Below are 21,562 nucleotides of genomic sequence, written 5' to 3' on the forward strand. Positions count from 1 at the left end.
TGCTTGAGCCACAAGTACAGAACAAGATCGAGACCAGACAGGGCAGGGGACTCTAGTCCTCCTGTGGCACAGAGGAGCACAGCCACCACCCCACCCCCGTGCCTGTCCACCAGCATGAACACCGCAGACACGGGACAGGGCCACGTTCCAAGCAGGTCTATGTAGCTAGGCTGCGTGAACTCCGTCTGCACTGCTGAACTTCCAGACTTTGGAAGAATCAACATCTGGAAATGAGCAAAAAGCAACTCCCAATCTATCAACCCCCCATGGGACAGCACCACCCCAGATCCACATGGTCACCACCAGCAGCCTAGAGTGTCCAACGGACGCTAAGCACCTACAAAGGCTCACACATCGCCCTGAGCACCTCTCAGAAGGCACTGCGGCCCCCTCCCCCCGCTGAGCAGGGTGCCCACACAGGAAGGTGCCAAGCCTGCTGCTGGAGGCGTGGGCCCACCAGGTGAGTACCAAGGACAGAAAACCTACTCCTCAGGCAGGAAACGCCCCAACGCAAGACATACGGGGGCCATGGGAACTAAACCCTTGGCACCACCTACTACTGTGGCTCCCAAGGCAGGCCTCGGCGGGCTCGGCGGCATCCTCTCCATGTCACACACACACACCCACTCGAGCTTCTCGCGGCCGGTACCTGCCCAGCAACACCAGGTCCCGGGCACACGGCTTTGCCAGATGGGGATACATGGCCCTGCCCGTGGCCATCACCCAGCTCTCATCTCCTCACCCTCCACGGCAGCTTCTCGCCACCTGACATGTGCACTGCAGGAGTGTGGCTCCCTCACCCAAACACACGTCCTGACAGACAACGGCGGGGCACCCTGGCAGGCTTCTGGGATGTGGCGAGTGTACCCCACACAGCCCCCCACATGCCCTCAGAGGGTAGGCCTGTGCTCATACATGCCCTTCCCCACAGAAAGTCCTGACTGGTTTCTGAGTTTAAACAGAAAATACATCAAAACTCAAATGCAGACTACTCGCTCTTTTCTAAGGATGACTTAAGATCCACGCAGCCCCTGGGCCCTACAGCTCCTCTGCCCCACGACACCCACTCTGTCAGCATGGCAGCCAGCGCTGGAGCTGGCAGTCCCAGCCACGTGGGGCTCCTGCTCAAGTCAGAGACACTGTGACACAGACGCTACCTTCCCAGGGCCGCAGAAGCACCTTTAATCCCCACACACCAAGATAACTCCCCGTTCAGCACCCTCACCTCCCTGTCACGTTCAGGACTTCCGACCTGATGCACACTCACCGGAAGCCTCCTCCAGGAGAGCTGCACAGGACTGGCACGGCCAGGGCCAGCGCACAGCCAGCAGCAGCCTTGGGGACACTGGGCTGGTCCTTGGAGGCTGGAAATTCCCGGCCTGGAGTGAGCTGGCTGGCAGCTCAGAGACAGGCTCCCAGCAGGCAGAGCACACTACCACAGTAGGACTGATGGCCCACTAACCTTGGCTGCCCAGGCCATGGCATGAACAATCCCTTGTCTGAGGGCAGAAGCCGCCACCCAAAACCTGTTTGGGGGGCTAAGAATGAAATGACCCTTTCTTTACCCTTGGAGAACTTTCAGAATTTGAGAGTGGGGGGACGTTTGTTTTTATTTTTATTTATTTTCTTTTTTGTGTGTGCCAGGAATCGAACTCAGGACCTTGCATTTGCCAGGCAGGCGCTTATGCCCCTGAACTATAACCCCAGCCGAAATTTGTTTTTATTTTGTTTTGTTTTGGTTTTTTTTTTGGTTTTTCTCCGGTACCAGGAACCGAACTCACGACCTTGCGCTTGCCAGGCAGGCGCTTTGCCGCTGAGCTAAATCCCCAGCCCCCGAAATTTGTTTTTAAACTGGAGAACAAAAAAAGGCAATCTTTTTAAATTCTCAGCATCTGAAGGGGGCTCACCACCCCAGCCACCTTTCCTTGGGTCATGGAATCTGCCTGAAGATTCTAAAGCAGACCCCCACATGGCAAGCACCGCACAGACAGACCATGAGTCCCCGGTCACAGCATGCCTGAGCACAGCCACCTCACGGGACAGGGACGGGCCAACAGCAAACAGAGGGGACAGCCTCCAGAGAAGGCCAGGTAAGCCAGCATTTGGCCACACTGCTCAGAGCCAAGAATGGAGGGAAACAGACAAGGGAGGGGGCTGCGTGACGGAGACCGAGCCAGAGAACAGGAGGTGGCTGGGTTCCAGCTCATGTGCTGAAAAATACTCTGACCATCATTTTCCTAGAAAACGCACTTTGTACCAAGAGGACTCGTGAATGTGTGAGATAAGTGGGGCTTTGCCAGTAACGCAGCGGCAGGTCCCTCAACTGGCAGGCATCAGCCACCATGGACGGTGACCGCCGCGGAGAGAGGCTGACACCTCAGCAGCAGGAGAGGCTCCAAGCCGGGAGGACGCAGGCTGTAAACCGCCTGGGGGCCAGGTCAAGCCAGTGAGCTTTAAGACATGAGGTCATCAGGGGTCTCTAGGAAAAGCTCCACTTGCTCTGGTTTTTTTGGTCTTTTTTGAGAGAGGGTCTCACTATGCAGTTCATGCTGGCCTTGAACTCACTCATGTGGCCCAGTCTGGTCCCGAACTCACAAAGATCCTCCTACATCAGCCTCCCAAGTGCTGGGATTACAGGCGTGTGCCACCACGCCCGGCTTCCACTTGCTCTTTAAAAAGACATCCACAGTGACAGAGACAGGCGTTTTGGGATGGACTGATGACAGGAACGGACTACAACAGTGACTCTTCAGTAACTTGATGGCAGCAAGGGCCAGGAGGAGGAAGCACACCCTAAGTGGCCTGCACAGTGCCTCAACGTCAGTGTGACCGAGCCAGGCAGGATCCCAAGGGGCCCTGCGCCCGATGGGAGAAAGTTCACAAAGACAGGAGACTGGCAGGGTCGAAGTCTCCCCACCAGTTACTCATTAACCCCGAGGGAAAAGGCTCCCAGGTAGAGCACAGGGTGCTGCCAGGCTCTGCCCACAGGGCCTCCCCAGAGACCACCCACACCCACGCCTGGACCAGAAGGCTCTGGAGAGGCTGGGCCACACAGCAAGTCCACATGCAGAACCAGGGTCTCATGGAGAAGCCACCTAACTTGGTCACCAGGCTGTGGCTACACTGACACCCTCACAGTGAAGGGAATGGGGCGAGGACCCTGCTGACCACCCGCAAGTCTCCACAAGGCTACATGAAGAGAAGCAGCCAAGGCTTTCACCCCATGGTCCCCAAACTCCCCCAGAGGTTTCAAGGGTTCTCAAAACAAAAAGCAGAGACAGGTAGCAGGCTCCGAGCAGACCAGTTCCTGCTCCTCCAACAGCTGAGGCCATGGCACACCTAGAAAAGTGGCCACATGAGAGGACGCCAGGCTCTGAGATGGCCCAGCAGAGCATGACCAGGGCCACCCAGTCCAGTGAACACCCTCGCGATTAAGCCATGGTCAGTGGCTTCTTTGAAACAGGTGAACAGAAGCACCCAACTGAAGCATGACACCAAAGTAGCTCCAAAAATTCCAGACTCTTGACTAGGAGGACCCCTGGCTATCAAACCAGGTCTCAAACTCCAGGCAGCAGTCGACAAGCCCAATGTGCTCTGGGTCTGGACCAACAGGTGGCAGGAGGACAGGGCCTTCCGAGAACTCGAGTGTCAGGACCCCATCTCGCCTGTTCTTCTCTGTCAAGCTTTCGGCCCACTGACAGCAGGACGGAAATCCATATCTCCACGCCACATCTCCATACACCTTCGCTTTTCCGAAAAATGCTTCTTCCAGCAGGAACCGCTGCTTGATCAGAAGTGAGGCAAGCCAGGGGCTGACACCTCTAACCCTAACCCCACCACTGCACCAGCGACAGGAGACAGGCTCTGCCCTGGAGGAGACCCTGGGGCAGCCAGCACCAGGTGGCATCAAGAATCACCAGCATAGGCCCAAACCTGCAGGCAGGACAGAGGCTCCTCCAGCTGGCCCCACAGCCTCACTGGCCGCACAGCGCACTCCATGGCTTTGGTCACAGCACCTGCTGGCATCTGTTGCTGACCAACTGGCCCAACTGGCTGTGGGTCACATTGCTCCCACTCAGGCCAGCTGTGGCTCCTGAGACAAGGGCTGTGGGGCCCAGCTGCCTCTCATGGAGAGGAGGGGCCAGAAGGGCCAGGCCGGGGCTGTTGCACTGCACAGCACTGCAGTCCTCTCATGCCTTTGTGAGCCCCCTTGGCAGATAGGGCAGCTGCAGCGGGAGCAGCAGTGTGACCCAGGACCGCAAGCCCAGTACCTGAGCCGAGATCCATGCCCCAGCTGGCTGACGAGCCCTCGAAGCTACCCACCAAAGTGCCTCCTCTCTGAGCGCCGCCCCCAGGGCCAGAGCAGCAATGCCTGCACTGCCCACCTCCTTCACTGGGAAGGTGGGGAGCAAGAAGGGTGGACGCCGACTGCCCGGCCTGGCGCGAGTGTGGCTTTCACGTCACCTGCCGGGCCCAGGCGCTGCCCAAATCTCTTTCAACTCAGACACAAAGAGCCACCCTCTCCTTGGGTCAAAGGCTGCCCGCCTAGGCCCCAGCACAAGGCCTGCTTTCTGAATTGGACCAGTCATGCCACCCCACCCCCAAAGGCCACCCCCACCGCTGGCAAGGGACCCCAGCGGTATTTGCAAAACAAAAAGCAAGGACCCTCCTTTCAAGAGCTACCCCTGAGGCCACCCTCCAGCCCCAGCCCCCCTCATTAATATTCAACAGCTAAAATAAAGCCTGACAAAAGAGCAGAGCGGCACCTCAGCCAGGAGCCCGCAGGGCCAGGCCTGTTCCTGCCGTGGGAGGCCAAGCCAGGCATCTGGAAACCAAACAGCGGAAATGGCCGCCGGCTGAGTCATCAGCTGGGTCAGTGCAACCCTGGGGACAGGGACCGAGCGACATGGGCACTGCCCACACTGGCTGCAGCCACCATCCTGGCCCCAGACACGGCCCCCAGATCCCCAAGTCCCTGGGAAACCGGTGCCGCACCCCAGGTACCCCACAGCACGCCTGTAAGCCTCATGGCCTCTGTCACTTGCAGCATATTCACGCTGGCTCGAGCCCCAACACAGCCACCTGTCACCGCAGCCTCCCTGGAACCATCACTGCCGAATCAGTCCAGGGTGGACAAGAATGCACCCTGAGTAAGCAGCCCCTGCCACACCGGGAATGGGCCCGGGGCAGGTGGCCAGCAAGGAGGGGCTGGGCCCGGGCGGCTTCCCAAGCCAGACCGGATGTGCACACGAGGAAAAGTTGAGCCAATAGGGGTCTCTAACCCTAGCAGCCAAGGCAAGAGAGTGTCCCCCATCTGACAGATGTCCCCCAACCCAGGAAGACATTTCCTGGGGCTGTCAGGCTGCACGTGGTAGAGACGAACAGAGGAAGCAACACAGCCTTTCTGGTGAGGCCAGTCCTTTTTCTTTTAAAGAACTTTCTCTAGAATCCGGAGGATGCAGAATTTAGAGTGAGGAAGAAGGTACATGCCAGGGTCATCAGCCACCCCTCAGAGATGAAGCCCTCCTTCTATGATCCCATCCCCAGGCGGCAGCAGCCACATGCAGGCCCACACAGCTCTCACAGACATCCTCTGGACGAGTGAGGTACGTCTGCTGCCCAGCAGACTGGACCCAACCCTACAGCACAACTTCTCACCAAGGCCATGTGCTGGGCACACAGCAGGTGCCCCCAGAGCATCACCAGGCACAGGCCCACCTCCTGCCCCCCAGCAGGACCAGCCCAGCAGGACCCTTTCCCTCCATTAGCCCCTGCCAGTCCCGGGCCGCAGACACCAGGGTGCCCTCTTACACAGGAACCCCAGAGTGCACTGCGCTCACCGAGGGCACCCTCCAGCAACAGAGGGCAACTGGCCGTGCCACACGCAGGTAGAAGAGACAGGAATCGTCTACAGGAATGGGAAGGGAAGAATGAGAAAACATAACAACCACAACCAAACAAACACAATCAACAGCGATTTCTCCGAAGGACACAAATCAACACTCCACACTGCTCGTCACCAGTGAACTGCAAAGCAAAATACCACGAGATCAGGACAGCTACGTCAAAAACAGAACACAATAAGCGTTGGCAAAGATGCAGAGGAATTGGAGCCCTTGAGCCTCACTGGTAGGAAAAAAAGCAATGCAGCCACAGTAGAAAACAGTACAGCAGTTCCTCAGAAAATTAAAAATAGCACTAGCACGTGATCCAGCAATCCCACTTCTGAGCAAAACCCAAAAAACACTGAGAACAGGGACTCGAACACAGACTCCACAGCCATGCTCACAGCAGTGTTACTCCAACCCCTGGAGACAGAAACCACCCAAGTGTCCACAGGCTACCAAAGGGGAAGAACATCCGCGCTCGTGTGCACAGGGGCTCTACTCAGCCTTACAGAGGACATTCCGACTCCTGCTGCAGCCTGGAAAACCGAGAGGACACTGTGCTCAGTGAGCAGAGCAGGTCAGAGGACAAACCCCACATGCCTTGGGGTCCCCGAAACAGTCCGTTCCCAGAGACAGGACAGAGCACAGGGCTGGCAGCCAAAGGCTAAACAGGGCCAGCGAGTCGGGTGCGGGAAGAGGAACGGCCCGGAGATCGATGGAGGCGGCGGCTGAGCAAGAATGGGAAAGTACTCGCTGCCACCGAACTGCCACCGAGCTGCACTCGTCAAGGGGGAATGTGGCGGCCACACTTGCAGCCCTCACTACTTAGGAAGCCAAGGCAGGAGGACCACAAGTTCAAGGCCGGCCTGGCACTCTCAGCGAGCCCCAACCCCAAATTTAAAACAAAAGATGTTCCTTGGATTCACTCCTATGTGCGTGCATGTGTGCGTGTATACATGTATACGGACACTTAACACAGAATTTAGCACTTAACCTTTCCTAAAAATTTGCAGCACTTGAGATTAAACCCAGAGCCTTTGCACTGAGCTACATCCCAGCCTTCCTCAATTTATTATTATTATTATTATTATTATTATTATTATCTTACCACCATGCCTTGCCAAGTCACTGAGCTCCCCAGGTTGGGCTCAAACTTCCCATCCTCCTGTCTCAGCCTCCAAAATTCTACGGAAAGTACTCGCTGGGAATACTTTCAGGAGTATGTCACCACGCCCTGCTTGTGTTAGGTATATTTTATCTTGATATTAAAAAAAAAAAAAAAATTGGGGGGCCAGGGATATAGTTCATTAGCAGAGTGCCTGGCAAGGTCCCGAGTTTGACTCCCAGTACTACAAAAAAAAAAAAAAAAATCACAGAGCAAATTAACAGTAATGAAACTTTTAAAGCAAAGATATACAAATTAACAATGAGATTTTTCACCTTCCAAATCAACCAAGATCTCTCGATGCCGTTATCTTAAAACACTGCAGAAAGGCAGAAACTCTCGAAGGTCCAGTGGGTGTTAACGTTCCACAGGTGTGGGAACTGGCATCCTATTTAAAGAAAGGTCTTGATACCATAGAAAACCAGTACTCAGAAGGTCCTTCCTTTTGGGGGATCAGAATCCACTGAGGAAATTATAAGAAAAATGCACAATGTATATCATTGATGCTGATTTTACAGTGGTGTGGATCAAATCCAAGGCCCCATGCTGCTACACAAATGCTCTACCACTGAGCTATACCACCAGCCTAAAAACTCACACGGTGCACACCTCAGGTGCACACCTCAGGAGGCTGAGGCAGGAGGACTTGCTGTGAATCTGAGGCCAGCCTGGGTTACACAGTGAGTTCAAGGTCAGTCTGAACTACATAGCAAGACTCTGTCTCAAAAATAAATAGAACAAACAAACAAACGCACACATGAAGATCTAAGCACAACCAATCACCCACAGGCACGTGATGAGGGGAAACACAGCCGCGCTGCTGCGCATGCAGGCCAGGGTGCATCCCACCACCACCAGACCTTCCCAAACACTCCCACTCCTTGCATCGCACAGGGCTGTAAAGACAGGTGAGCAAGGCCTTCCAGAAGACAGCTGGCAGAGCCTCTCACCCCAGTGGAGCCACTCACTCCTTCCTGCCCAGAGCACCTGCAGCACCCGCGCACCTGCACCGAGACACACCAGCACCCGCACACCACCCACTGAGAGGACACGGCAGTGACAGAGAGCCGCCAGAGGGACAGCAGCCACACGCGTACCTCTTCCTGGTGTTCAAGCTCAGAGCCTCCTGCTTGCCCGCCACTCTATGCTGCCCCATCCCGCCTCCACGCTCCTTCTTGATGGTGTGCAGGCCCTGGAGTAGTGTCAACACCCTGAAGCATCAGAGACACACTGTGTTCTGACAAGCCCTGAAGCATCACACAATACGGCCACACAATACAGCCCAGACCTAGACTTAGTTCCCTAAATTCCAGAACCCTCAGTATTACCCAGCACTCAGAACCCATGTGGCCAGGGCACAGGAGTACCTACACCCCTGCCAGCATTAAGCTGAGGGCTCCAGGCCCAGAGCTGAACAGCCTCACCCACCGGTGCTGCCAGGAGTCAACCTTACCCACACATGTGCTGAGATCCCCTTTCTGTGCCCTTCTGCACCCTGGGAATACTGTTACTGTGTGCTTTGGCTTATTTCCTAATACAGAACGTTAAAATGCTTTTCCTACAGAAATTTTAACAGCAAAGGAAAACACCTGTGACACCATGTTTGGTGAAAAGAAAACAAAGCCCACAGTAAGATGATGTACACATGAATGAACCCAACTTAAAAAAATACCCTCTGTGTAACAAAGATCACTGAGGCTGGGAGCCCTCAAGGCTGCCTGCCTCGCTGGTGTGGTTGGAAAAGCACACAGTGGCTGCTCTGTGTGTCCAGGCGAAACGCTCCCAGGTATGTAGAAGGGGTCCCCACTTCTACCACCCAGGAGCCCTCGAGCTGAGCTGAGCTGAACTGGGCCATGCCGATCAGCTTGTCCCCGCCAGGCAGGGCCCGGTCCCCTGTGCACGCAAGAAGGCTGACCCTTACCAAGCAAAGGGACAGCTCCAAGTCTAGACGGGCTAAGGCCCTGTGCCACACTCTCCTGACCCTCACCACCTCCAACACCGAAGAACACTTCTTCTGCACAGCCCAGGCTGGTGCTCAGGGTGCACACGCACACAGACGCGAAGACGGACACACACTGAGGACGACCCCGGAAAGCAGCAGCAAAGGAGGTTCTGCAGGCAGCACAGCCGCCGCATTCGCTGCTGGGAAGGAATTCTCTTCAACTTTGTTAGGAACTTTAATGCCATGGCTGTAATTTCTTACTTTCCTTATTTGTTAGTAAAGATACTGAAACCCTTAAACATGAAAGATGACAATGCCTGGGATTTGCTCTTGTAAATTAGAGTGTGCTCAAAAAAATTAAAAAAAAAAAAAAAAGGAGGGGGAAGTGAGGTTCAGTGAAATTCATAGGCCACACTGAGAGCTGTGGAACTGGCACACAGGATACATTACACTTGTCTCGACCTCAGGGCAGGACTGAAACTTCCCACATAAAGCTGCATTTCAGACGTCCACGGACATGTTCAGGCCCCGCATTCATAATGACAGTGAAAGAAAAGTGTCCTTGCCAGTTCCCACTAGAGTGCTGGGGACCCTGTGCCTTCCCAGCCCTGGGGAAGGGAGGACCCTGCCTTTCAGGTCCCACCGGTTCCAGGTTTACTGCCTCCCAGTCCATCAGAGAGGAAGCTGAGGGCGGCAGAGACCAGGTGTGGGGGAACCCTGAGGCCTCTGGTGCCCTCACCTGAGGCAGGCACTGTTGCCAAACATCGCCCCGTGGGCACCCGCAGCACTGCAGGGCAGGGAAGAGCCAAAGTGGCCACCTTTGTAGGTAGGCCAAGAGCTCTAACTTCTCAGGCCCCATTTCCAGACAGAACTTGAGACATGGCTGCCCTTCCTGGGGTAGCACGAGAATCCCCGGACAGAAGCACAGAGGTGTGCAGACACCTCCACCCTGGACTTCAAACATCGCCAGCCACAGAGCTGGTGTTTATGCTTGACACACAAAAAAACACCTCACCATGACCCACGCTCACCACAGTCACAGGGGGAGCACATGGGACCAGCCCCCAAGGATGCAGCACGCCCATGACATCCCTCTCCTGGACCCAGGTGATCTCTCATCTGGTCACCCAGGAGAAAGCACTTCACTTCTTCCAACCCCAGCTTTCAGGCTAAATGGGGCCTCAGATCTCAAAACCCGCTGATTCCTACAGTGAGCCTTGACGGTCCAAGGAAGCGCTGCCTGAGGGTCCAGCCCCACAAGTCACCCCGTGGCCACTCAGCATGGCACCCCCTGAAGGGCCAGGAGTGCCCTCTCAGCCCCTCGACACTGCCACCTGCTTCTGGATGGCAGCCAGCCACAGCCCTCATACCCATGTTCCTCACAGCTGTTCCCAGGGCTCCACCAGGCCGTCAGCAGGCGCTGTCTCCACTGCCTCCCCTACCACTCAATGTGCCCATGGCCATGCTGCCACCGCCTCAGGGCCTCCTCAGCCAAGGGCTCCCTGTCTGGGACAGCTGAGGCAGATCAGACCAGAATGGACCTAGGGGACAGCAATCTGTGCTGTGCGCTGCCCTGCCACATCCTGGCCCACGGTCCTGAGGCCCCAGGGACCTGCCTCACAGAAGGCTGGACAATCCAGAAAGGAAAGAGTGCCGCTTCTTTATTTAGTCCTTAAGTCAGACACAGACATGCACACAAATCACAATTCAAATGAAAACGTTTTAAATGAGGAAATAAAAACCTATCTACACTAGTGCATCAAGTTCCATCAGGTACAGCCACATACCACATAATGACACATCAGTAGGCAACAGACTGCACCTGCGACAGTGGTCCCCGACGTTACAACACCACTGAAGACCCCTATCGCCACTGTTCTTCCGGAACCTTTGGTAAACTCGGCAGGATGTGCCTAGATGCACAAGCACTTCCCCAAGGTGACAATGGCCACACGGCGCAGGTGTGCTGCTGCCATCCACCTGGGTCTGTGTACGGACACACCACATGAGGTTCCCACCAAGACAAAACAGCCTAACGAGGTGTTCCTCAGAACATATCCATCACTGAGCAGCAGCTATAACTAAGGGGCACGGGGCACTAAAAACCATACAGGACTCCCCATAACAGAGACAACTGTAGTAGCAACACTGAGCAAGTTAAAGCATGTCCTAAACCCAAATGAAAGGGAAGTACACCAACCACACTACCCACACTGGAACGTCCTGGCAGGATGGGCAGACAGAGCCCAGACCCAGCAGCTGGAAAGGGTGCCCATCACGCAGAACCTGGACACAGGCAGGCCATACTGACCCGTGCTGCTCTCTGGTTCAAGAATTAGGACAAAGGCTCTTGCCCTGAAGGGTGCTATGTGGCCAGGCAAGAAACTTCAAAAGGAGCATTTTCACCTCTCATCTGAAGACGGAACCCCCGAGGCTGTGAGAACACGGGCCAGGCCTGGGCTCCTGGATCACAGCTCCCCTCAGTTCTTACTCTATCAAAACCCTCCTGACCACATTCCAGATGTCCTGCTGTCCAGCTATCCAGGTACCCAGGACAGAACACACATGTCCATCACAGCCCGGCCCCACACTAGGAGTAAGGGTCTCCCTGCTCCCCATCGGCCACCACTCCACCAGCTGATCTTGGGAAGCGAGAGGTGAGCCCAGCTCTCTGAGCTGCATGGGGCTGCGCTCTCTTCACAGTTTAAAGAGCTTTATAAATTGAGACAAAATCCACCAGGGTCAGGCAAGCTGGGCGACACTTATTGCATACAAGGATGTTAAAAAAAAAATCACAGTTTTGATAGTTCTGCAAAAAAAAACTTTGCAAATTTACAACAAAACTGTCAAGTAATTAAGGCACGGCGCTTCACACATGAACCTAAACTGCTAATTAAAATCCCCTCGCTTAATTGACTACATTTGCATATCATTCAACTTGGGAGTATAATTTTTTTAATCATTTGGGCAACACGGTTGTAGTGCCAGGAAGTGGGAGGCAGCAGGTGAGACGGCAGAGGCCCAGTCAAGGGCAGCAAGCACGAGGTGGCAGCCCTTACGGTATGACAGAGTCCCTACCTCCTGCTGGTCCTTGAAGACATCCAGGGAAGGACCAGCAGAGATCTCAGAAACACCATCCCAGCCACACAGCTGGGGCACTGCCCACCCTGGGCCCCACCGGCCCGGCACACAGGAAGGATACCCTGGCAAGGCACAGCCAGAGGTGGAGCAGAGGGTGCAGGACCTCCCACCACCGAAGAGAACCCACTTGTGTCCGGGCTCCATAACAGCACGGATTCCACCAGAACCTCACTCTGCTCCTGCTGGTCTGGGGAGATGCAGAAACCCTCTCATCAAGCGTGGACACGTGCACATGTGTACCTGTCCACAGCTCCCGAAGCTCGGCCAGCTCCCTCTCACCCAGAGTCTAGACCTGCAAACAAACAAGCACAAGCCCCTGGCCCAGTGGCCCTGGGCTCTGTTACTGGAAGGGTTCAAAGGGGTCTCCCAAAGAAGAGATGGGGACCTCAGCTCACCCCACCCACAGGGTCAGCTGCAGGTCTGCACACTCCTGCCACAGCAAAAGAACTTGAGGACTCGGCAGTAGAGGCACAAACAGGCTCATCAAGCAGAATTAAAGCGCACACTTAAAACGGTGCAGGCCTTTGAGAGGGGCACTGCACTGTAGGGCTTTTGGTCTTGGGGTGTCAAGATGGGTGAGCTAGGATGTGCATTCCTGCTGTCCATTGGGGACCTATGTGGTGGGTGGGGCAGCATGCATGCCACTTGTGTATGTGTCTTCCCCTTAGCAGCGCTGCTTCCTTGAAAACTGAGATCCATATGCAGAGGCCCAGGCTCAATCCCAGGTGAAAGCATGGGGCAGCTAACTATATCTTTAAGATCCTTAGGAATTTTTTTGGAGTCTCCTGGAGAGAAAAAGGTATAATTTTGGGTAATTTTGTGTCCTAGAGTTGCAGTTTTTCTTAAAAGTACAAGTTTTTTACGTTAGCTTTACCTATCTTTATTTTTTCTATCTCACCTCCACTTCCCAGGAGGGAGCCTCGAAGCTGGCACAATGGACCCACTGTGCCCCCATGGAGCATCAAGGCTGGGTAGGGTAAAGGGGGAGTGCCCACTTTCCCCTCTCAGGCAGTGCCCACCACAGGAGACACTGCCAACATTGTTATGACTGGCCTCACCTGGGCATCATGGAGGTCCAGGAAGGGCCCAGCCCGTCCAGGGCACGGCCATCCAGGTCCAGCACGGCCTCACCACTTGGGAAGCAGGCACGTCAGGGTGGACTGTGCATTGCAGGTCAGTGACCAGGGTTATCCGCAAGCACAGGTATCACTAGGGGGAGGCAAGGGAACAAATGCTTCCGGAAAATGATCTGCACCCATCAGAGGACAACAGCCCCTCACATACGCCTCCTGGGGCCAGTGGGAAGGGAGGGCCCTGGACACCACTTGGGCTGCCCTCTCTGCACAGCAGCCACACCAGGCAGGATGTGGCTGACCCTGGCACACTGTCTGGCAGCAAAGCCCATGGTGCCACCATGCACAGGGCAGCCGGCAAGCTCTCCTCAGGCGTGCAAACACCGGTCTCCACATCCTGCCAATGCCTGAGAGCCACACAGCCCGCCTTTGGCTACCCAAGCCTCGAGGGTAGGGGCCCAGGGAACATGCTCAGGCATTGGCCAGCCTCACCTGTACCTTGCAGTGGACTCCCTCAAAAGGAGTGAGGGACCCAATCAGCCTGCTGCTTTAAAAAAGGGCACCAGCAACTTCTCTGCTTATACACAAAGACACACATTCCGTAATAAAATCAAAGACATTTGTTCCCATGCAACTCTCAGTGCAGGGTGCGGACTCTGCCAGCGGCTGCCACACACCTGGCCTTCCCAACAGCTGGAACCGGTGGTTCCCAGCGCACAGCACCCTGGCCACCACATGCTGCAAGGGTCTGCACGGTGACAGCCAGCCACCTCTTGTTCCCATTACTTAGAGACTAACTTGTGGGCAGAGGGCACTATAATTAGCCAGAGCACCTGACTCTGCTGGCAATGGCTTTCCTTGTAAGCACAGAGACCAGCGGCTCGCAGAGGAGACCATAAGGCAGGCAGTAGGCGCAGACTCACAGCTGTGAGCAGAGAGGAGCTAGGGGCTAGGACAGCGAGGTGGCCACAAGCTGCCCACCGCTCCCCACCTGAACTAGCTGGCCCAGGGTGATCACCTCACACACAGCATCTCCCAGCTGTTATTCCACGCACAGCTCAGGGACAGTGAGGAAGAGAAAGGGCTGCACCAGAACCGGCCCACCTGTGAGTCTCCACCAACATCCTCACCCTCTCCAGGCCTGGCATGAAGCCAGCTCTGCAAACCCAAGGGGCAGCAACAGCGGCTGATCCCCTGACAAGGACAGCACCTCCCCTCTGTGAGGGCCTCCCCTGCCACCCAGGCACACTTCCCTGCATTTCTAGCAACACAGTAGGAGCCATGGGAAGCCATTCCCAACAAGAGCTGCTTCTTTCAAAGCTACCAGCGGATGTTCCAGCGGAAGCCACAGCACAGCTCGAGGGCCAGGGAAGAACATCCGTGCATGCAGCCAGGGCCAAGGATAACATCCCAGGGCCTTCCGAGCACCCGAGCGAGCCCAGGCTGGAGGCATCCTAAGTCCGCTCGGAGTGAGCCACTTTCTCCAGAGCACAAGATGGATGCGTGAAGGTGCGGAAGAAGCTCTGACTCCACTCCTGAAAGAGCCGATCTCCCTTCTCCAGCATGGAGAGCAGCTGTCAACAAGCCTCGTCAAGCTGCAACTGTGCGCCGCACCACTGTGTCACTCGGCAAATATTCATTTCAGTCCTGCATGCAGGGACCCAGCTGTGACCAAGCCCCCCACTCACCCAGCCCCATGATATCACCAGCAAACCACAGGCAGGACCCCAGGGACAGCCGCTCAGTGCTCCCCAAGCAGGACAGCTGGGCGGCCGCCCACCGGCAGGTGTGCGGCCACACGGTCACTTCTCAGCCTCCCCTGTTGTTACTTAAGTCACAGCGTTCTCTGAATCTCTGCAAGCCAAGAGAACAAGCTCCAAGAGAATGCACAGGCCAAACACCAAAAGAAAATACTGGTGGTCTCCGAGGCGCGTGCCAAGACCCCTTTCACTGTTCCTACCCAAACAAACAACAGGATGATCAGAGAGCAGATATTCAAGCAAAGACTGAAGAAGCGTACGGATGGCCAGGTACACCCTGTACAAGCCTGGCCTGCTCTGGTCACCCGACCACCTCCTTAAAATGTGCCTGCAAATTACCAGGGATGGGGGCACACACCTGTAATCCCAGCACTCTGAGAGACCAAGGTAGGAGAATCGCAAGTCTGAGCTCACACTGGGCATCTTAGTGAGACCCTGACTTAAAATAAAAAGGGAGCGGGGGCAAGGGATGTAACTCAGTACAAGGCCCTGTGTTCAAGCTCAGTACTGGAGACTGTCGCCTGAATCTTGGTCCATCGTTTCAAAAGAACAGCAGGCACCACAGAACCAATGCCCAGGCTCAGGAAGCAGAGGCCTCACCCAACCTCTCTACGTGCACAGAAGCAGCACTAAGTGCAATCACTCACTACCCCTCCCCCGGCCACACAGGTGCTGTCTGAGGTGAGCCAAGGTAACCTCAACACACAGCAAGGTGACTGGGGCCGAAACCGGCCCAGGAGGAACCAGCCTATGAGAGGTCAGAGAGGAGGGAGGGTGAACCGGCTGGCTGCTGCAGACAAGGCAGTCATACAGGGCCCATAGGGCCCCAGGGTACGATCTAGGATGCAGGAGATGCTGACCAAACCTACCCGACCCACACAGAAGGCCAGGGCACCCCAGGCCAGGACCCTAGGCCCCCACCCCACCCCTGCGACCCTAATCTGGACAACATCTGGCTACTGGCCCCACGTTCCCCTGCCCAGGTGGAAACCAGCAGCCAGAAGCAGAACTTTTTCCTGCAGCTCTCCCAGGTCTCCGGCCTCTGTATTTTGACTCCAAACAAAGAAACTTAAAAAACATTTCAGTTGAAACTTGCATAACTCTTCCAGTGGAGAAATCCTCCCTTGGCTTTCGCAATCCTTAGAAAGAGATGCATTATTGCCACAGAGTCCGGCCGCCGGCCGCGGACACCTCCTGCCAGACAGCCAGGGAGCAGGCCCCGGAACCGCCGCCTCCTCCCTGGCCCTGCGGGCGGCGGCGCGCTCAGACCTGGGCTGGGGCACCCCCCACGCCTGGCTCCGGGGCGGAGCTCGGCTCACACTTCACCCAGACTTCCTCACGCTCAACATCCTGTCTGCCCTTACGCGACATCTCAGACAGACATTACACAAACCGGCTGCAAGGGAGGTTGAGAAACAAGACGCCACAGTCAATGACCTTACTCTCAGAAGAGCCACGCTGCCCAAGGGATGCCAGGGAGGCAGCAGGGGACAGGCTGAGGGCCACTCAACAATCCTGCTGCCCCAGAAGACAAGGGACCCAGTCCCACTGCCAGAGGGGTTCTGGAAACTGGCAGGACAGACAGACAGAAGGGCTGACAAGACTGCCTGGACAACGACCTACTTGAGGCTCTGCTCCCTGCAGAGGTGGACCAAGGTCACCAGAAGGAGTGGGCAGGGCCAGGATGCACACCATGCCCTGCACTCTCCTCTGCTGGGACACACCTGGACCTGAACGCATGCTCAGCCACTGTTCCCCTTTTGAGAAGACCCTGCTGGCCTCTGTTCTACAGCCCCTGACCTGCTGACCAGGCCCACAGCCCCTCATTCTCCAGGGGCTTCCTGTCCAGGAGCCTGACCCTTTAGCACACATAGTACCCTGTCTTCTCTGCCAAGCATCTAGAGAAGTCACCACTGAACCCCAAGAAAGCCCAGCAGGAAACACTGTAGTAAACACTCCTGAAAAGAAAGCCAGAGGCTGGGGATGTAGCCCAGAAGCAGGGATGGTGGCGCCCCCATTTCTGCCTGGGAAAGTGCAAGGTACTGAGCTCGATTCCCCGTACCACCAATAAAAAAAAAAAAAAAAAAAAAAAAAAAAAAAGAAGAAAGCCAAGGGACCAGGGAGAGCTGACACCCCCCTAGAACTGCCACCCAGATCCAGGGCAGCCAGGTGAGTACAGCCCCAAGGTGGCACACAGAGCAGCAAGAGACAGGGGAGTCCCCACTCCTCAGGCCAAGCCATGCCATGCTCTCCCGCCTCAGCTTAAGAGCAAAGCACAACTCAGTCTAAGAGGGCTCCTGGGTCCCACACCCCAATCCAGCCCCTGCATGCGAAAGCGGCAGCTGTCCCCAGCCCCCCTTAGGACTCAGTGCTCACTAAGGCTGACCACCTAGGCAGGTATCTGCCTGCACTGGGTCAGTAAAGTCTTCAAGCGGCACAGACAAAAACACTCCAACGTAAGGCGCCCAGAAGATTCACGTCAACTCACCCACAGGAACAGCAGCCCCAAGGAGAGTACACCTCAGAACCAAGCCCCGTGAGACACATACCGTCAGCCGGGAGGAGCACACTCCTCGTCAGGAGGATGCTCAAGCCACGGGCAGAGGACCCTGCCATGGCCAGAGGGAGGCATCACCACCCCCCCCCACCCCACCCCACCCCCGGTTACTGGCAGAGCTGTGTCCACAGCGGTAAGGCAAGCAGAAGCTCACACCACCACTGTCCACATCCCTCTGAGACAGACAGCAATCTGTGCTGACAGAAAAACAGCGTATGAAGCCCAACATTTATTTCTGAGACAGCCCAAGAAAGAGAGAGACAGGGCCAGGCAGAAGGCCACAAACGGGGAAGGCTCAGAGCTTCCCTCTGCCTTCACCCCACCTGTAACACCCAGGACAGGGCAGCCAGAGCCCCTAATGCAGGGAGGCGTACAGTGGGAATGTGACACTAACCCCATGGAGCTCCAGTCACAATGGCTCAGCCAGCCACAGGGGCTCCTCTGAGTGGCTCACTGTGCGCTGGACGGTCTGTCTGTCCTTCTCAACTACACCTGCAGGAAGCCGGGCCTGGCGGCCACCACACAACATACATCTCCTCTCCTCCCAGGACACTGGGGACACCACCAAGGAAGGCCGGCAGCCTCCACATGGTGGTGGTACTGCTGACCTGCCAAGGCCTGGGGGACAGCCACCTGCACAGAGTTTCAGGCTCAAGCCTGGAACCCCAGCCCCTCAGCCGAACCCAGAAACGCAACCCGACCCCAGCCAGGCTGCCATAAAGCAGAGCAAAGGTAACCAGGGTATCAGAGACCCAGGAAAAGCGCCTGCCTGCCTGTCCCGCAGCGGCAGGAGACCCAGCTCAGGCGCCTTCAGCAGATCTGCCGGGGCCTCATCCCTGCAGAGCTCGGCACACTCTTTGTTCCTCCTGTTCTCCTCCTCAGATCAGAAATATTAAACTAAGCTACAAAGGAAATGAAGAAATCAAAACACATTCTGTGAATCTGTGGCAAGAGGGAGTGGGAGGAGCCAAGGGCAGCAGCAGTGAGGCGTCCGGGCCGCTCCTCCCGGGCCGCTCCTCCCGGGCCGCTCCTCCCGGGCCGCCAGGGCCCACACCCACCTGCACTGGCACGGCTCCCACGTGGCACCCGCGGGTGTGCACAGGCAAGCACAGCCATCACCCCCAAATGCAGGGGCCCTGGGTGAGGGCAGAGCCAGGCCACACAGGATAGGACACCCCACAAGGGGAGACGGCCTTTTAGGCCCTCCTCAAGAAAGCACGCAGAGGGTGTGAAGGAACAGGCCCCCAGGCCCAGGCGGCTGCTGCAGCTGACACCCAACACTTTCACACCTGCACCCCTCAGGAACTTCTCCTGCAGGGAACACAGCACCAGACCTCCACAGAGCACAGTGCCAGGGCCAACACGACCTGAGCAGAGGAACCTGTCTGCCCTCATCCCTGTGACTGGGCTCAGGGCAATATCCAGCCTTCTAACCCAGCAGCACCCAGCCTCCCTTAGGCCACAGGACACTTGCACCCAGAACTGTAGGACCTGCTACGAGGGAGGGAGAAGACGGCAGCCATCCTGCTCAGCAGCATCTGGGACAAAGGGGCCACAACACACACATGACCCAGAGTCAACAAAAACAAACACAGACACACCCTGCTCAGGCAAGCGCCTCACACCGACTCTGGAGATGAGCAACTAGGCCTCAGCCACACAGTCAGCCAGCTCCAGGGTCTGCCCGAGCCCAGCCTCATCCCTGCACACATGGCAAGGGTATGGGTATGCCAGGCCAAAAGGACCCATGGGCACAGTGAGCGCCCTGGCCTGCCCACGGCCAGTTCCATCTGACACGAAGGGCCACCAGCCTGCAGGACTCCTCTGCAGCCTCCCCATCCATGGGGTTGCGGGCAGCTGCACATGGGCGCTGGCCTGGCCACCCAGAAACCCACAGAACACACAGGCGTTCACGCACACTCGCAGCCCTCTCACAGCCCCCACTGAGCCAAGGCGACAGTCCCTCTTCACAGCCCCTCCCCCCCAGCTCTGACACTCCGCTGGAGGGGCGCCCAGAGAAAACCGGGCTGCAGCATCTATTCACAGATTTAGAAAAAAAGTTTGATGCAATAGCTGAATTAATTAGGCCTCCCAAGAATAGCTGAGCCAATGCAGCATTCTGTGTGTGCAATTTAATAAGCCTGGATATTTGAAAGAAAAGTTACAAACATTTGCGACGTATGCAACAGAAAGTTCCTGTGGACCCCAGGGAACCATTTGAGCATCTGGTGACCCCGAAGATGCCCAGGCGCAATCCTACAGTCTGAGTGCACACAGCAGTGCCCGGGCAGCAACCCTCCACACCCAGCCTTCTGCATGGTGGAGATGGAGAGAAGGAAAGGCACAAGCGAGCCCAGAACAAATCACAGATCAGCGGCAACTCTGACACTCAGGGCCTGGGGCCCCTGACCAGGCCCACCAGCCCTTACCCCCACATGGCAGACACTGGGAATGGCTTCCCGCTGGCCAAGGGAGTCTAGGGAACACATGGAACACAGGGCTGGAGTCTCCAAGTCCCAGCCCCTGCCACTGCAGCCCGGATACTTTTGTGTCTGTGTTCCAAAACTTCAAGGCACAAAACAGGGAAGCTGGCAAACCAAAGGAGGCTATCGCTGGGGACCAAGCCAGGCTCAACAGGGGCCCTGCAGAGACCTGGACCTGTGGCTGGAAGCCTCTGTCCAGCTGACCTAACTTCCTAGAGCTCAGGGTTGGCCTCTCCCTGAGCAGACGAGGCCCAGCAGGTCCAGCATTCCGGGCAATGGGCACAAGAGGGCCTTTCCACTCACCAGGCCTGGCGTCCGAGTCTACACTCAGGCTCAGCCTGGGGTCGAGCCCACCAGGCAGGACACTTTCACCTCCCTGGGGTCAGGGCCCTCGATGCTGTCATCAGCAAAACAGAACAAACCCCTTAAACATGTGGTCAGTGAAAAGCACTGGTCCCACCTTGCACGGCCAGACCCCAGCCATCTAGAAGGACCTACCACCGCCAGCGTAGCCTTTAGGCCCAGAGGCCTGGGGACACTCACCCGGGGCACCCGCCGCTTGTACTTGTTGCCATAGTCAAACTTCTCTTTCACGTCGTCCAGGCAGCGGCCGAGGCGGGCCTGCTCCTCCTTGCCCGTGTAGTCCTGGCTCAGCAGGATGTAGGCCCGCCAGTTGGCGGAGTCGAAGCCCCAGTGGCAGGTCCGGTTCTCCAAGGCCTTGTGCGAGTGCACCACGAACTTGTGCGGCGGGTACATGAGGCGGCAATCGAGGCACTGGATACAGGCTGCGCTGGGGCTGCTGTACAGCTCGGGCACCAGCAGCCCCTTGCACTTGCCGAAGCACTCGTGGTACACGCGGACGCTGCGCTCGCTGAGCTCCAGGCCCAGAGCCAGGCTAGCGGCCAGCTCCTTCTTACAGGGCGGCGGGTAGGCGCCACCGTAGAGCAGCGCGTTACACAGGCGCTCCGCGTCCGTCTTGGTGATGAGCCCGCACGAGGGCGCGGAGAAGGGCAGGATGCCCATGACTTTGAGGATCTCCAGCTGGTCAGCCGTGCAGCGCGAGCAGTAGATGTGCAGCTCGTCGCACACCGAGTTGATCTGCTGCAGTGAGAAGTCGCGAAGCACGGAGTTGAGGATCTGCGGCAGGCACAGGCGCTTCTCACCGCCCACCACGAAGCACGAGATGGTCTCCCCCTCCAGCACGGTCTCGCAGCGCTCGGTGGAGCGGTCGGACGGCATGAAGAAGGGCCCGGGCAGCACCGGCGGCGGCGGCTGGATGGCAGGCAGGTGCAGCACGGGCGGCGGCTCGGTGGCCGCAGGCACGGGAGCCGGCACCGAGGCCGCGCCCGCATCCTTGGCGCTCTCCTTCTTGTAGGCCTCTTGCGCCCAGCGCGCCGAGAAGGCGGCCGGGCCGCCCAGGGAGCTCATGGAGCTCAGGTGGAACTGCTCCAGCGTCTTCTGCAGCCCCGGGTGAGGCTGAAAGCCGCCGCGGCCGCCCGCTGCCGCCTCCATGGCGCGATCGGGCTCTCCGGGCCGCTCCCGTTCCCGTGCGC

General features: G+C 56.9%; 1 protein-coding gene across 1 annotated transcript in view; it reads right to left on the reverse strand.

Moving 5' to 3' along the window:
* Ski (SKI proto-oncogene) overlaps window positions 1–21,562 on the reverse strand; it is a gene marked incomplete at its 5' end in the record, with an annotated part of 64,129 nt that extends 42,567 nt beyond the window's left edge. Inside the window, 1 exon segment of the mRNA XM_005404174.2 lies at window positions 20,553–21,562. Within this exon segment, the coding sequence (XP_005404231.1) occupies window positions 20,553–21,521 (969 nt within the window).

The sequence above is a fragment of the Chinchilla lanigera genome, unplaced genomic scaffold (genome assembly GCF_000276665.1).
Source record: "Chinchilla lanigera isolate Chin_1 unplaced genomic scaffold, ChiLan1.0 scaffold00085, whole genome shotgun sequence".
Lineage (NCBI taxonomy): Eukaryota > Metazoa > Chordata > Mammalia > Rodentia > Chinchillidae > Chinchilla > Chinchilla lanigera.